At 48.7% G+C, this 16650-nt stretch overlaps 1 protein-coding gene across 1 annotated transcript in view; it reads left to right on the forward strand.

Moving 5' to 3' along the window:
* Positions 1-4881: 4881 nt before the first annotated feature.
* LMX1A (LIM homeobox transcription factor 1 alpha) overlaps positions 4882-16650 on the forward strand; it is a gene marked incomplete at both ends in the record, with an annotated part of 150015 nt that continues 138246 nt past the window's right edge. Inside the window, 2 exons of the mRNA XM_082860972.1 lie at positions 4882-4961; positions 7217-7399. Coding sequence (XP_082717098.1) covers positions 4882-4961; positions 7217-7399 — 263 coding nt within the window. The remainder of the gene's footprint in view (positions 4962-7216; positions 7400-16650) is intronic.

Raw genomic sequence — 16650 nt, forward strand, 5'->3', positions numbered from 1 at the left:
CTTTGTGTTTCCCTTAATAAAACACAGAAATGAGAGCAAGAAAAGGAAAGTAAAAAAACATGTTCCTGTCATCTCCACTCTGTAGCAGGACGTCCTTCTCCCTCACTTTCTGTCTCCCTCCCACCAAGCATCCGTCTTCCCACCCCTCTCCCCACATCTCAGCCACAAAGATTCACGAGTCTGATGGTGTCGCCTCTCCGTTTTCTGCCATAGAAAAGGGGTAGCTCCACAGCTGGTCTTTATGTCTCGCCTGCATCTTCCACAGATATGCTACTTGACTGGAGACAGATGATGGGAGAGAACTTGAACGGGATCAGGGCGCCTCCCGCTTGAAGAAGTACCCCCACCCCCACCCCGGGTTACGAGGTTCCTGCACACCCTCTTGGGGCCCCATGGTTACTCCTCATTCGTTGCCCTTGCCTGTCCTCCCATGATGGCAACCTCTGGACCAGCCTGACAAGGACTCCACATTTTCTCCTTAAAGCGGAGTACTAGCCTTAAGACACAGTCCCTGGATCTCTTGGAATCTGCTTGAAGTTGCAAGATTCCTGACGTTTCTTACCAGGGATAAATGGAAGTTTCCACACTTGAGGCCAAACACCAACTGTATAATTGCGATCTGGGGAAGATGTGGCCTACCGGCAGCCCGTGTGAAGAAGGACTGAGCAGGTTTTGTTAACAACATGTACAATGTGAGTCAACAGCGGCCAGCCACCGAAAACGCTAACATAAAATCAGACCATGCTAATGAATGTTTTATGGCCAGAGAAAGGAGAGGAGGCCCCGAACATAGGATCACTGGAAAGTTGCAACAGGTCTGGCTGCCATAATTTATGAGAGATAGAGAAAAACTGGAGCGGGTTCAGAGAAAAGTGAACAGGATGGGGGAGGCCGCTCTGCCCACATCTGACAGATCTTGGAACTAGGATTTGACATTGTGAGTGCCCAGCCCTGAGCAATCAATGGACCTGAGGTGGAATGAACTTGACCATATAAATAAAATAGTTGTACCACATGAGCTTTAAGGTCACTTCCAATTCTGAAAGTCTGTAATTTGGGAAGTCTCTCCTGCAGCCTGTTTACCTCGCTTCCACAAATTCTTGGAAAAAAATACTTCTTTCTGATAAAAGGGAGAACACGGCTTATTTTTGATAAAGAGCTTCTGGACGGTGGCTCTGTGGTAACTTTTTTTCATTAAAAAGGTAAAATAATGGTGTTTGAGTTAAAAATGGAAAACCATGAGGCACGATCAGGAGGACTGTTCACAGGTGGAAATACGCCTGTTCACTCATTCATGTCACTGAGTTGACTAAGGGCCAAAGTGAAACAATAAGGGGCAGGAATGGGATTCATGATCCCTAATTCACTGGTAAGGGTAAAATAAATCATAGAAGATAAAACTCTGAATAAACAAGGTGTATCTATATTGGTTTAGACACATCACTTGGACACATCAGCTAGTCCACACCTAGACAAATGCTGCAAAGTACATAAGGACCCACTGGTTCTACTGGCTATCCCATTGTCCAAAGGAAGTCTGATTCTACAAACTTTAGACTGTGGGGGGCCTTACGGACCATATAGTATAGCCCCGTCATTTCAGAGAGGAAGTATTGCTGCCCAGAGAGGTGAACGGATGGCCTGACTGACCCAGTGGCAGAGATGGGAATGAAACCGAGGTCTTTTGATTCCTGACACACTGTGTTTTCACCTTTACTGCAGTGCTTCCCCCCTCCCCCCCAGTGAGTGCATCCCTCATCCATCAGTTAAGTAAAGGGTACTTGTTGATCACATATATGTGCCTAGCTCTGCACCGAGGACCCTACGACTTATAATGTATCATGAGATACAACTCTGTCCTGGAGGTGCCCAAGGGCCAGCTGGGGAAAGACATTCCTACCAAACCCTTGTGTAATCTACACTAGTCAGGCTGCCTTCCAGATGCAAGGACCACTGGAAAAAGTTGGGTCCCAGATCCAATGAGAATCTACCCACTTTCAGGATATTCTCTAAAAGAAACATTCTCACTACTAGTTAACATATTTCATAAATTCAAGACCTTCAGTGCAACCAAAACTCTGCTGGACATTTAAAAATATTCTTTATGATTGTATTTGCCTAACTCTTTTTTTCTTGCCTAACTTCTATTTTATGTATTCTCCTAAGAATACTTGTCATTCATATACATTTTCTTCACACCCTGCTCTATCTGGGGTGGCAGAAAGGACAAAGGACAGGTGTCAGGGGACATGCCACTAGCCATCTGGTCAACATCAGAGAAATCTCCCAGCCCTGCTAAGCCCCCCAAAATCATCTGAAACAATGGATAAAACTATTTGTTCTGCCTACCTCATGGGTTTATTGTAAAGATCAAGCAAAACCATGTATGTGAAAGTAGCCTGAACAGTATAAAGCAGCGTTCAAATGTAAAGCATTAAACTCTTTGCCCTTTTCCCTTGTTTCTCTGAAGTGATATTCAGTGTTTGGCTTGTGCTTGCTGGCATAAAGTACTGAAAATGGGGTCACTGCCCCTAAGCACATTGCAGCAAGTGCTGCCAGTACTTTTTCTTTAAAAATAAGCAAGTGGTCCTGTCCTTGGAGCAGGTAATAGAAAACGCTTGCTCTGTGGCATGTCCTCTGCTCAGGTTCACCTTGCCAAAGTGCGTGGGAATTCCAATTCACTTCTGTTCGGTTCAGGAACTGAGGGGCCCCCAGAGAACCCCAGAGAACTGAAACTCCCCGTAGTATTCAGGTGCCCTCTGTGCTCTGTTTGCCTCACCTGTAATATTGGGATAATGTCTCCACCTCATAGGGTTGCTGTAAAGATTAAATGAGTTAACTATGTAACCAAGCCTGGAACAAAATAAATGTTCCATAAACGTTAGCCAGTGTCATGATTTTTTTTTATTGAGCCTCCACTTGAAGCCCAGGACAGTCGTAACCTCCTGGGATACACAGGAGACCCAGTTTCTGCTCCTGCAGGGGCTAATCCTCTATCACTGGAGGCTAGGGTTAGGAGGTGTAGTGAGTTAACATTTCCCCCCAGATACTTTGCTCCCCTTAGAATGTCCCCTTAGCTGACTTCCAGCGCAGTGTTATTCCGAGCTCACCTCCTGGGGGTCAGATCCCACCTAGTCGCTACCAGGAGCCTGATTCAAGCTCTGGCCTTGGATCCTCGGCATCTGCATCTGTGTTCGAACGGCTTTCAAACTGAAACGGTGAACGGGGTTTTGAGGCCAACGGAAGTTGGGAACTTGCGGGAGCCCTGGGTGACCAAGAAGGGGTTTGAGTAGCTCGGAGCTGCAGGGTCCCGCAGCCACGCGCGGCAAATAGCTTCTTGGCCTTTCCGGCTGCCCGGGTGAGGTTTGCGGTGCTTTTATCACTCGCAGTGGTTGGAGAGCGGCCAGGGAACCAGCGTGCCGGCGCCGCGGTCCAGGTGGCGTGGAGATCTCTGCGAAGGCGCAGCGGGGGCTCGGGGCCGCGGGCGGCACTGGGGCCAGCGCTCCCGGAGGTAGCGATTACACGTGGAGGGGAGGAAACTTTGCGTGCCCGGGAGGTTGCAGCGGCCGAGGGGCGCACCCGGCGGTGGCCGCGAGGTTGGGCCGCTCAGCCAGGCTGGGAAGCGAGCACCACGGGCCCTCCACGGGACGCGCTCCCAGCCCCCTCCCTGCGCACCCCACCCCCTTCCCTCCGCCGCGCACGCAGCGCCGCGGCCCCTGTCAGAAGCGACCGGATCCGCCCCAGCCAAGCAGGGCCCGACTCGCACCCAGGACCGTGGGCCTCCGCCTTCCCTCTAGCCTGGGAGAAGCATCGGGCCCTCCCCTCCTCCCGAGGAGCGACGCGGGCGGGCAGGACGTCCCGAGAAGGCCGGCCGCCCGCGGCCACGTCCCGGCCCGGCCCGGGCGCGCCGAGGAGCGGAGCCAGGGGCCGGCGCTCGCTCCGGCTCCCTCCCGGGCGCGCCGGAGCCGGGGGCGGCCGCTCTGGCTGCAGCCTCGAGGGCCTACGCCTCCCCCGGCCGAAGCTTCCCGCGGCGCTCGGCAACTTCATTCGGCTCCTGCCACCGGGAGCGAGCTTACCCATCAGGTAAGGAAGGCTGCCTGCTCCTAGGCTCCAGCTCGGGCGGGCGTGTTTCTGAAAGTTGATTTGAAATGCATCCAAGAGTGAGCAGGGCCAGCCGCGGCTCCTCCCCGAGGCGACTTCTTTGCTCCTGCAGACATTCCCGGCACCGGCCGACCGGCGGGAGGACCTCCCCGCGCGCCCAGCACGCCCGCTCCTGCGCGCCCCCCAGCAGATGCCAGCGCCCTGAGTCCGGGAGCTGGCGGGACGCTCTCCGGGTCGCTTACTCTGCCCCTCCTCGGTCGGGGCAGGTGAGGGACGCAACGCGGCCGGTCTGGGCGCGGGCTATAGACCTCGTAGTTCCGCGTGCCTGGGCCGGGCCCCGCGAGGGAAAACACCCACTCTTTTTAATCTCCATCTTACCCCAGTAGTTGGGTTCCCGCAGAGGCGTCCCTCGGGCCCCCACTAGTATAGGTTGGGGCGGAGTCGGACTCGGGATGGGAAACCTGGGCTGGGGACCGGGTGGAGGGGGTTGGGGGGCAGGGGAAGGAGAAACGCAGTTGGGGGGCGGAGGCCTAAGTACTTAACGCGTTGACTTCGAGTGAAATCAGATCAGTCAGAGCAGTTCGCTGTGACTCGTTTCTCTCCTCCCACCCCACATTTCTCTTGGCTGGACTCTACCCTCCCAGCTCATTCTGGTCACCCTGGACACTCCCTCCGTCTTTTCCCAAGAGTGCGGCGGCTACGGGCGCCGCGTCCCAGAGGGCACAGACGCCTAAAGCGTCGTCTCCTCCCCTCTACAGGTCCTCCCGGCCCGGCCCGAACATGCTGGACGGCCTGAAGATGGAGGAGAACTTCCAAAGCGCCATTGAGACGTCGGCCTCCTTCTCCTCGCTGCTGGGTGAGTATTCAGGCCATGCGCCTGGGCGCACCGTCTTTCCGCCAGGCCCCAGCTCTGGAGCCCAGCTTGCTTGGACCCGGTCGGCAATAGGGGAGCTAGCGGCCCGCTTCATGCACTCAGTTGAGCCCACTCCCTGTCTAGCCGTCAGTCTCTGTGGGTCCTTCCTACCCTTAACCGACAAGCCACCCCAGGCCTCACGCATCGGGCACCGAACTCCCCAGAGCCGCGAGGGGCGGGCGAGATTGCTTGCAGGCGTTTGAATGGCAAATGATTAAAAATACCCAGGACTGGATTTTTAATCACAGAGCTGATCGACGTCTCATAAATGCCGCCGTCTTCTCTGAGGCTTAAGGACGAGCACACAAACCCCAGTCACGGAGCACCCAAGTTCGAGGCGGCATCTCGCCTCCACCAACTCCAGCCCCGATCTCAGCCTCAAGCACCGCGGAGAGGCTTTTCCGGGCCGGTGGGCAGCGCAGCGCGGGGATTAGCCCGCGCGGCAGGGCCTTTGCCTCGGCTTTAATTAACTGGAGCCGGATCTCGGGTCCGGCGTGTCGCCCTCCCTCCCGGGTCTCCCCAATCTCTTCGCAGCGACCACGGAGGAGCGGCGAATCCAGGGCCTCGACCCACACGCGGGTCTAACCGAGCTGAGGCCAGGGATTCCCACCCTCCACCCCGCACCCCGCCCTCATGCTTTTCAAGTTTGGTGAATGGGTGTTTTAAAATTTTTTAGCGGGAGGGGTTTTCGTTTTGTCAGTTAAACCTCTTGCCTCTTTCCCTAACTCGGAACCGCTAGAGCGGGGTGGAGGCGGAGGATGAGGCTGTTCGGCTAGAGAAACCAGACTGAGGGAGGAATCCCCCCCCCCCAATTCCCCAGATGAAACGAAATCGCGTGAACCGCGTTCCCCTTTTTCAACCGCCCTTTCGGAAACTTACCGACTCCATACAGCCTCGGAAGATCCAGGGCGTCAGAGCTGGCCCAGACCTGGCGCAGGGCGCGCTCGAACTTATTGCGTTCAGCGGGCGTCGCGGCTCGTCCGGTACTCCCTGCCCGGCCCACGTCCGCTCTCTGCGCCCGGCTCGTGGCCCTAGACGCCGAGACAGGGCAGAAAGAATAGGAAATATTTTAAAGATCTCGCTACTTCTAGTCCTCCCTGCCTGAGCGCCAAGGGGACCGGCCCCGCTCCTGAGCCGGTGGCTGCGTCTCCTGAGGGGAAGGCGACCGAGTAGCAGGGAAACTGGGAAGGGTCAGGCCCTTTGGGACACCACGCGCAAAGGTATTGTTACCCGGGGGAACAGGCCTTTAAATAGCTGTGAAACGTGCCGATATAGCGACAAAGGTGGCTGAGCATCCCACTACTCTCAAAAAAAAAAAAAAAAAAAGCCGCCCCCCCGCACCCGCAAACTAAAGGGACAAAAGTGACACAAGTGCAAGGGTTGGGACAGAGAGGAGTCCCTTTCGCGCTGAGTCGCTTTGGGTGCGGTTTCGCCCTCACGCGTGGCTGCTGAGTTCGCCTGATTCCCGGAATCCTGGCCGGACACTCCGCGGCGTCTCCGAATCCTGCTTCTTCCCTGTTTTTTTTTTTTTTTTTTTTTCCCTCCATTTTGATGCTTCTTAATTATGAAAAAAACCCATCTGTAATTTGCGCTCCAGCCAGCAGTTTGGGGTTCATTGGTTTGAACAATACTTAGTTTGCTTAGGGCGAGAACGGTATTTTTCTGCACGCACAGGACTTTTTAGGAAGCAAAGAAAATGTAAAGTTTTCCTTCAAAAAATAGAACAGAATTGCGTTTTAGCAAAAGACAAAACCAAACAACAAAGTAGAAAATCCTTTTTACACACTCACAGTTTTAATAACAGACAAAAGAGACAAGCATAATGAGTGATTTAGTGATTACGTGATAAACCTGGGAGAACAAATTTATTTGCAGGCCGATTTTACAGGATGTGCGCACGTTTGCGCGCATACCAGGGTAGGTTTGATAATTAAAGGCCACTTATTATTGATTTCTGCCCCCTCCCCTGGTAGAACTGAAACCTTCCCACATAGTCCCTGTTTATTAGAAATGCCATTTGGTTTGATTTTGCTCTGCTCTCCAAATCTAAGCTTGGATGTTTTGCGGGGGGCTTCCCAGGGTGGGAGGACGCGGGGGTAAATCCGTGGGTGTGGAGTGATCCGTAGCTGGTCCGGGCCGGCTTTGGCCGGGATGCTGGGCCGGCTCGGCTCACGGGCGGACGTCTGTTGCTGCTGTAGGCAGAGCGGTGAGCCCCAAGTCTGTCTGCGAGGGCTGTCAACGGGTCATCTCGGACAGGTTTCTGCTGCGGCTCAACGACAGCTTCTGGCATGAGCAGTGCGTGCAGTGTACCTCCTGCAAAGAGCCCCTGGAGACCACCTGCTTCTACCGGGACAAGAAGCTCTACTGCAAGTATGACTACGAGAAGTAAGTGCCCGCGCCTCGGAGCGCGCCCCACACACTGGATCAGCGGGCGAGGGAGACTTTCTCCTTCTTCACCCCCTCATATGCTTCTGGAAGGAGCAAGATGCGCCCAAGAGCCCAGATACGCAGGTGCCCATTTACCCGCATCCTCCACGCTCCCCAGGGCGGCAGAGGGACTGCGCGGGTGCACGCAGCCACGGCCCAGGCCCCGCAGAAGCCCAAGGGACGGCTCCCGTTGTGGTCTGCTCGCCCAGTTTTCCCGACCTGGCCATTCCCCGAGGACACTCCTTTGTGGGTACTCCCACCCCATCAACGTTGTTTCTCCCCTCCCTGCTTCACGCCCCTTGGGGGCGGCCAGTGGCCCACCTCTGCTCGCCGGCTCCCCCTCTACCTTACCCACCTGTCTGCGCCACCCACGCGCTTATGCGCAAAGCTGAGGTGGTCCTGATTCCATAGCTTGGGTCCCCTGTGCTCCTACCTCGCTTGGCTTTGTCCACTGGGGTCCCCGACAGATTGGGCTCGGAAACACCGCTGCTGCCCCTCTGAGCTCCGCGGCAGCGCACACCCCTTTTGCTTTTTCTCTCACTGTATTCTCCCCAGCCCCTTCCCCCTTGTCTGCAAAACCCTCGGGCCATAGGAGCAGTTAGGCCAGGTCCTCTATCCTCCGCCTCCTCCCTAATTCCCGTGTGGGCATGCGTTTCTGCCACGCCGCAGGTTCAGTTCCCTCCCGTCGACGCGAACGTTCTGGTGTGTTTTGAGGAGACCTAGGAGACAGGTATTTAAGAAAGTGGATTTTTTCGATTCTAGATCTCCATAATGTCTAAAGCCTGGACGAGGCTGGGGAGTGGGAGTTTGAAGGACTTCCTGGTTCCGGCCAGGCAGGCCCGGAGTTGCTTAGTAGTGCTGAGCTGGGGGGTAGGCTGGGGTGGGGGTGGGGGTGGGGGGACTGCCTTTCCTGGTCAAAAGAGTTCAGCAACAGGGACACTGACTTCACTGAGCTGTGCGGGGTATTGAAGCAAAGAAAAGTGGCTGAAACGGAGGCCTCTGTTTTTGTACCCGAGGACTGGATAAGTGACGGAGTGCCCTCGGGGCATGGGCAGGAGAATTCTGCATTTGTCACTGGTGAATGAAAGGGACAGCACTATATGAGGATAATCGAGGGAGGGTTAGTGTTCCTGAAAAGCAGTTCCTATCATGTTATTAAAAACACACCATGAAAGGAGGTGTCCAGGAGAAGTCTCAATATAACAGAAAGCTCTGGGAGAGAACAGAAATATCTTCTTGTCTGATTTGCCTGGGCTCTGAGGTTTACTACAGACTGACAAAGCAATCAGATCCAGTGACCACACACACAAAAATTCTTTCTGCTGCTCAAACTCCCTTGCTATAGCAAGCTTGAATTTTACCCCCATGTGGATAGAGTACTGGGCATTTTGTTTTGTTTTGAAAAGATCATTTTACACTTTTCAGCACACAAAAAAATAGGTGTTTGATTTTGGATGCGTTGGGCAATACAGAAATATATAAAGAAGTGAAAATGCATCGCCATTACCCAAAGTGGTGATTACGGTTTCAATTTTTGAAAAAAGAAGATGTGGTTGTATCTGTTCTTGATTGTTCAGTGCTCTAGTGTCTGCGCGAAAAGTGCCGTTTGTAGGTAATTCAGCAGATTTTGTGCACACAACTTCAAGTACCACCTTTGGATAAAGCTTCTGGTTGATTGCTCTTTTTTTTTTCATTTTTCTTTTTTTCCCCTGTTGCTTTTCGTCTGAAGGTTTTGGGATTGTGTAGTCCCCATCTTTATCTTTGTGCTTATAGATGACTGAAATGTCCACATCCTTCAGGCACAACACTGGCAAATTCAAAAGTATGGGAGCTTAGGAAAGGATTTGGGTGGTGAATTTCTATTGTTTGTGAAAAAAAAAATCACGAATCAAAGAAGGCTTAAGGGTCAACACAGCTGTCTGGCCAGTCAAATCTTCTTTAAGGAAGTCAGGCTGTGTCAAGAGGAGAAGAAACAGTTGTTGTAAAGTACTTAACACAACAATGTCCCCTCCATTTCAGCCTCCCAGGTTTGGAGCGGTTTGGGCTTATTAGCCCACTAGGGTCAGTTCTCCCCGCACAAAGCTATTTCTGCAAAGGGAAAATTGCAGGGATCAACTTGCCAGCTGTTGGCCAGAACCAAGCAGATTTTACAGAGTAGTGTGAGCTACATTGTTTGGAGAGGTGTTGATGCTACAGTGAGGGTTTTTAATTTTGATTTTAACATACATTTTGGAAACACAGATGGCCAAAATGGAGCTGCTTGTCTCTTTAGTTCACTGTCAGCACTTGTCTGTGCCCAGAGCCTCCACTGTTTTTTTCTGATTAATTTTATTCCGTTTTTCTCTCCTCTGTCCCCCATCCCAATCCCGTTCTTCTTTAACCAGGCAGGGCTGTAATATATTTAATAATCTTAATGGCATTCATCTGCGTGGTAGTTGCTATAAGAGAATAAAGCGTGGTTTGTTTGTTTGTTTGTTTTAAAATTAGGCTCAAGACAAATTCCTTTATTCAACAAGCTCTTTGAGCTCCTACAGGCAAGGCACTAGGCTAGGGGATAGGAGGATACTGAGAAAAAGTCTTGGAGCCTGCCTTCAAGAGGCTTATATTATAGCCTAGCACTTTTTCCATCTATATTATCCTAACTATTGAATATTTCTTGAAAACCTCTACTGAGACTGCAGGACTAAGTATTGAATAGAAGCTGTCTGGAATGACCAGAAATTTAGCCTCCAGGAGGATGCAATTCAATTTTAGATAATAGTCATGAAACAGTCACAGAGAGCACATTTCCTCTTTAACAAATACATTTGTAAACATGATTTTTGCTTTCTTTCTTCGGATCTTTTTAAAAATTTGAGACCCAGCCAAGGCAAGTGGAAAGGAAATTAAGATGGAAGTTAAAGTGATCGGACAATGGTGGTGGTAAATGACGGAACAGTTCATCGAAAATGAATATTCAGGCAGTGCCCTTGTCTCCAAAATTCATGGAGCTCAAATGCTGTTTTTCCACATCAAAATAAAAGAACATATAGCTAATGCACAGTCTTCAGTGAAGTTCATAAACATAATATTAACAAAGTGGGCTTATCCTATTTATGTTAGCCATTTGTATGTGCATTTCTGGCCATTGAGCACTGTTGCATTTGAATTATTAGCTGCCTATTCATGGTGTCAGGCAGCCAGTTAAAAAGTGAAAATTCTACTCTGTCAACTAGTTGTTACACCTTCTTGATGTCAAACACCATATTTGTCTAATTTTAAAGAATTGAATTGACAGTGGCATCTTAGGCGTACAGCCATTCATTTGAAGACTTCAGGGTATTTTGTTAAATATTTGTCTCATACACTGTGACATTCTTAGGAATAATTTATCTCCTCAGCATCCAAAACAAATAAGCATTTAAGGCTGGAGTGCGGAAAACTGATTTATGAACGTCCAGAAATTAAGAACTGGAGGTGACCTTTATTGTTCGTGACGTGCCGTCAAAGAAAAATAACTACATGCACAGAATTGATGAAGGGGCATCATGTCACATAAAACATCAGGATGCTATAGGTGTGGGTGTTTAAACGTTGGACTCAGCTGTCTTCAGTGTTCCCGAAAGTTAGCAGACAGCCGAAGTATTTTCCAGCCTGGGGAACTTCTACTTACATAACTCTTGTTCCCTATTTCACTGAGTCCTCTAGGATCTGGTTAGTTTGGAGTTTTCCCTGAATTTGTTCCAAACAAATACTGTAGTTGGACTTACGTTGGAGAAAGAAGAGGCTGCTGAATAACAGGAATGTGGTAATACAATAGATAATTAAGCCTTCTGGAAGGGATCCCACATTTAAATCAAGTTTATATTGTTTCTTTCATGTGCCTGGCGGCTCTGTGTGTCAGGCGGGGCCCTCTCGCCTCACATATGAAGTTTATCATTACCCCTTAGATTGTTCTGGACATCCTAGGAGCAGTGTGGGATAGTACTGCTGTCATCAGGGCTGCTCTTATAACATCATAACTCCCCACATGTCAGCAAAGGGCAGGCCTTGGGAAACCTTCTCTCAGAGGGCCAGTCCATGTTTTCTCCCCTTTCTTTCGGAGCAGACCAGTTTTTCTGAAGGAAGGGACTCCAGTGAAGCAAAGTACATATCCCTCACTTAGAGCTTTCTCTGTATTTTTCTTTCGACCTGGTGATTGGCAGCCCCGAGGAGAGGATGGCTGAGGTAATGATTTCTTTTAGGATCAGTAATGAACTAATGCTGCATTTTATCAAGGTAGTGTAGGCTGTATGTGTAGGGAGGAGGGTTAGTTTGGTTTTATTACTGTGACATTACTTGGAGATCAAAATTGGGCATCAGTTCCTCATAAAAGAAGCCCACAGATGAAATTACAGAGGCAGTTGTTAGATTTTTACTCTATCTTTTGTTGGCCTCACTCCTGGCATAATAAAAGTTAGGAATATAAAAATCAAACACAGCTAGGTAATGAATTGATGTCTGCATTAAATTGCAGGGGGGCTTAGCTTGGGATAAGCACTGTCCATGGGCTGTGGCTGTGTTTGTGCAGGCTGACTTATCTCTTTTTTTATTTAGAGGGTGATTGGAAACCCTCCTTGTTCAGAGGTGTTTTCTCTTTTTATATGTATTGGTCCGTAGGTAGGACTTTCTGAATCTCAGACTTAAAATGTTGAAATAAAATTAGAGAGCAGGAGTAGATATTAATAGTATTCTGGGGATTAGATATGAACATTGCCTTTCAGAGTAGACTTGTGGGATTCTTTTGATCCTTCACGTAAATGGAGCACATTAAGAAAGTTATTTATCCGATCCAGTTTTACATATTGTAGAGTTCTGGGATTCTGTTATCCACCTGGCTAAGGAGTTGCTTTTGCTGTTCAGATTTCAGTGACAAGAGCTTTTCTGATAGTTCATTGTTTGTCTTGCTTTTTAGTTTCATTTTTCTTATTTATAACTTTTGTGTGACCTAAAATACTGTTACTAATTTTTGAGAGCCCTCTTTATTGTTGTTTTTTAATTCTGGGAAGGTGTTTTGGAATTAATGAGTAGGTACTGTTTCTCTAATGAGAACAGTTCCATTCATTAAATTATCAGCTAATTAATTTTTATGGTCAAAGAAATTATTTGGATCCTACTGTTCAGAAGTGAGAAAATAGACAAGGATTTAAAATACTCATTATATTGCCGGGAATTTATTAAAGCTTCTTAAATTGATATACAAAATGTCATTGTTGCTTTATATCAAGATCGAAGATTCAACCCGTATTGAATCACGTTAATTTGATCGTTAAATATAGTTGTACAATACTGGGAAATGAACTATGGGGGAAAAGTGCAATCACATCCACTAAAGAAAGGTTTAAAAGTAATTTCCGCCTTGACTATGAAATCTTAGCTTTACTTTAATGCTTTGCAATTTTTTTTTTTATACCTTTCTAACATGGAAATTTAAATGCCCATGTCTTCAGATGGGAGTTCTTGGTAAGCCACTTGCAGGGTTGGGTATGGAGGATTGGGGGCTGTATGGGGTGGGCAGTGCCACCCCTCACCCCACCCTGCACAGAAGCAGAAAGGGTCCTATGTGGGAGAACCCTGTCCAGTTTCCAGCATGCCTGAGGCTTCCCCCCAGGAATGAATGCCCTGTATGTTTTTCTGAAAGTTTCTTAGCAATGTGTAGATCAGCGTTGCCAGCAGCCTTTTCAGATTCAGTTTGGGTAAGTTGGTAATTTTAGGAACAAAATGTAGAAAAGGTTCTGGAGAAAAGAGGCCCTTTTCTCCTTTGTGCCTGTTTTCTGGAACCCACAGAAAAACTTGGTACGCCTCACGATGTACATTTTCTCCTTCGTCTCCTTGACTAGTGCGATGTGGGACAGTTTAGTCAATTTATGACAATTAGAATTAGTTATGTTATCATTGACCAATGTCAGCCGCAGCTTTGTGTCTCTTTGTCGTATATTAAATGAAACCCAGCCAACTGTCTTGCTGAAATGAAGCAAACACCTTCCAAATGTCAAATTGTTATTTTAGTCAAGCACAATTATCTGTCTCTATATTTTTAACCAAGATGAAATTAATAAAATTGCTGTGGCCCTGGCATTAATTAGCAGGAGGATTAGAGCTATATCAGCTAAAAAGGAGGTGTAAACACTATAATCTTGCTGCATGTTTGTTTTCACACTACTGAAAATAAATAAAATGAGACTTAGGATAGGGATTAAGTTTCTTTTGGCATTAGACAGCAGATGCAATTGGAATGCAGCAGAAACAGTGAAGTATTAGTGAAGACATTATCAGAGGAATAAAACTGTGGCCCAACACTGGTTTCCTACCAATTTCTGGTAGACTTGGTCCCATTGCAAATAGCCCCATCTGGGCAGTTAAAAGAGGATTTTTAAAACCTACTTCCGTGCTGTACTTTTCAAGTCGCGAACCAAGGCAACCAGATCATCTGTAGAGCTTGTCACCTGGCTGCCGTGCTCGGGTTCGCTAGAATTTAATGGAACCCTTGCCAGATCCCCCATTATTGCACCATAATGTCATAACAACTAAAAATACAAAATGGACTGTGCTTCTCTTAGTCCTTAGCTGAAGTCACATGAAAGAGTTTGGTCTCTTCTAGCCTTTCAAGCTTCCAGTTGGGGGATCCTATTTTTGGATAACAGTAAATATGTCTGGCTTTTCAGACTCTCTAGGCCTCCAGTGGCTTTCTACCCTGATGGATTTGTATTTTATCATCATTACCCTATAATGGACAAACCCTGGTAGGTATCTGGCCACCGTGGATCGGACTGCCTTGTCTCATGGGCCAGTTAAACTCTTCATATTAAAAAAGATCTTTGACATCCAGCAGTGCTAGGAATGGGCCACATGCCATATCTGACTTCACATCTAGCCCCATCCCATTCTGCCCCCCCTCACTCCCCTATGTCCTGTAGAATTCTACTAACTTGACTCTTGCAAGCACATGATATTACTTAACACCATCTCATCAACTGCCTCATTTCTCCCCCATGCCAAGTTTATGGACTGTTGGTCCTCTTTTAATTTTTCTCACTTGGAGGAAACAAATTCATCTTTTAGATACACAGCATAATGGTCCACCCAGTTGTAGAGCAGAGCTCAGCTACAATACCTGGTGAGGGGCATTAAAACACTCAGGTTTGCATGATCCCATGATCACACTCTTTGGGTGACCAACTGGGGCCCCTGGACATCTTTCTGAGTGTGCCTGGCACCTTCATGGATGCTGGGTTATGTTTTTCAGTGGGTCGGAGAAGTGCCTGAGTCTGATGTTGTCACCGGTAAACCGGGACGAGGAGTCGTTTGGTGAGAAGCCTGGCTAGCGCTCTGATAGTGTGTACTCACTCTCAACTTTTTTTGCTGCTTCCTTGGGTGTCACACTTCTCCAACCTGGGAAGAACCATCCTTTATCTCTTGAGCACCAGGGTCTGCTGCTGCAGTGAGAAGGGATCTCTGGAGCAGCCTCCTCTCCTAGTTCCATGGGGCCCCTTCAGTTACACGGTAGCCACTCCTTGACTCACAGTTCTCTTGCCTGCTCCCTGTCAAGCCTCAGGAACTTTTAAAAGGATTTTTCAAAACAAAACAAAACAAAACAAAACACCCCCTCCTGAACTCCAGATTAGCCTCTTAAGCTCATTAAAGTTCCTTTAAATACCAAAATGTTGGGCTCCTGGGGACTCTCCCCCCAAACCATATTTTCATTCTTAACATGTTGTCATCATTTGGTGTGCAGCAGATTAGGGCCAGCTCCCTCTGGGCCCATAAACAGTCCCCTCTCTCTCTGTAGGAGGGTCCAAATATGTCTTTGTGTGAGTACTCAACAGCCTAAACCTGAGTGGAAGCTGATGCCGGCTTGGCCTGGGGCCTCCAGCTCCAGGGTAGAGAAGGGGTTGATGTCACTGGGGACAGGGTGGGGCCCGGAAAAGGGAATGGGCAGGTGAGTGGACAAAGTGTGGCTCATACAGTTTTCAGGAGTTTGGTAGTCGTTGAGCCCTCTCCCAGTCGCCGTGGAGACCCAGTGATGGGCGAGATTTAAAGGATTGTCCTTGCCCTAGAGAGGCAGCATGGCTTTGGGATCCCTTTTGACTAGGACCCAACAGAAACACTAGAGCCCAGTTTCCGTTCAGCTGCCAGGCATTGCTGGTCATCATCGTCCAGAGGTGGATTTTTACAGCTACACCTGCCTTTTGCCTGATGCTCTCTCTTTTATTGCAGCCTCTTTTCCAAAGGGCCTCCTTAATACATCCCACCCCGGTCTCTGTCATTTCAGGCTTCCTTCCTTAAAGCTGGCTCTTGGGGAGAGCTTTCTGGTTTTGACAGTGGAACAAATCCTTTTTAACATAACCATCGAGAGTTTCCTCCCCTGCTGCTGGCTCCCCCTCCCCCCTTCTCCTCCTGTCCCTTCTCACATTGTAGCAGGGATTCCTGTCGTGCACGTATTCCCCAGTACCACGCACAGTGACGGATACCGTCTTCACGGGGATAAGGGCTCAGCTCTTCAGAGACATAAGCCATGCCATGCTAGTGCCTCACGGGCGGTACCATGAAGTAGACACTGGAAATCCAAAGGGAAAGAACATCCCAGGAGACCCTTCCCTGCGTGTCTTTGGTGGGAGTGTTGCTTGGTCTCTGCAACTATCTTTCCCCTGGGGCTCTATGCACCTGGAAGCCCTGAGTTCAACCACAGCATGGGTTTTCCAACCCCATTTTCAGAATCTCAGCTCAGCCTTGCCTTCTTGCGTGTCTTATGCTCAGAACCTATCTTATGACCTTTTAATTTTCAAATTATGCTGTGTGCAGGCTAGAGCCTGCTCTCCGCTAGCTGTCAAAATGGAGAGGATGTTATGAAATAATTCACATTGGGAGGTACTGTGATATTCTTCCAAAGATACTTTTTAATGGAAGGGTGTTCAGTCAAATTATTTTCTTTATGTTCTGTTATTGGTTGGGTTCTTCTATTTTAAAAGTCCACGTCCATAGATGGAAGGGGTTGGACAGGTGGATATGAATGGTTTGGGCACTCCACAGCTCTCTGCATTACTGGAAAAATAATATGAAACACATGTCCTACTGTCAAGAGATATCCAAGCCACAATTTCCTCATCTATACAAAGGAATAGAATAATAACAGCCTCATAGGGTTATTGTGAGGATTAAATAAGGTAATGAACTTGAAAAGCCTTTTGGTA

The sequence above is a fragment of the Leucopleurus acutus genome (assembly GCF_964270905.1).
Source record: "Leucopleurus acutus genome assembly, chromosome: 2".
NCBI lineage: Eukaryota > Metazoa > Chordata > Mammalia > Artiodactyla > Delphinidae > Leucopleurus > Leucopleurus acutus.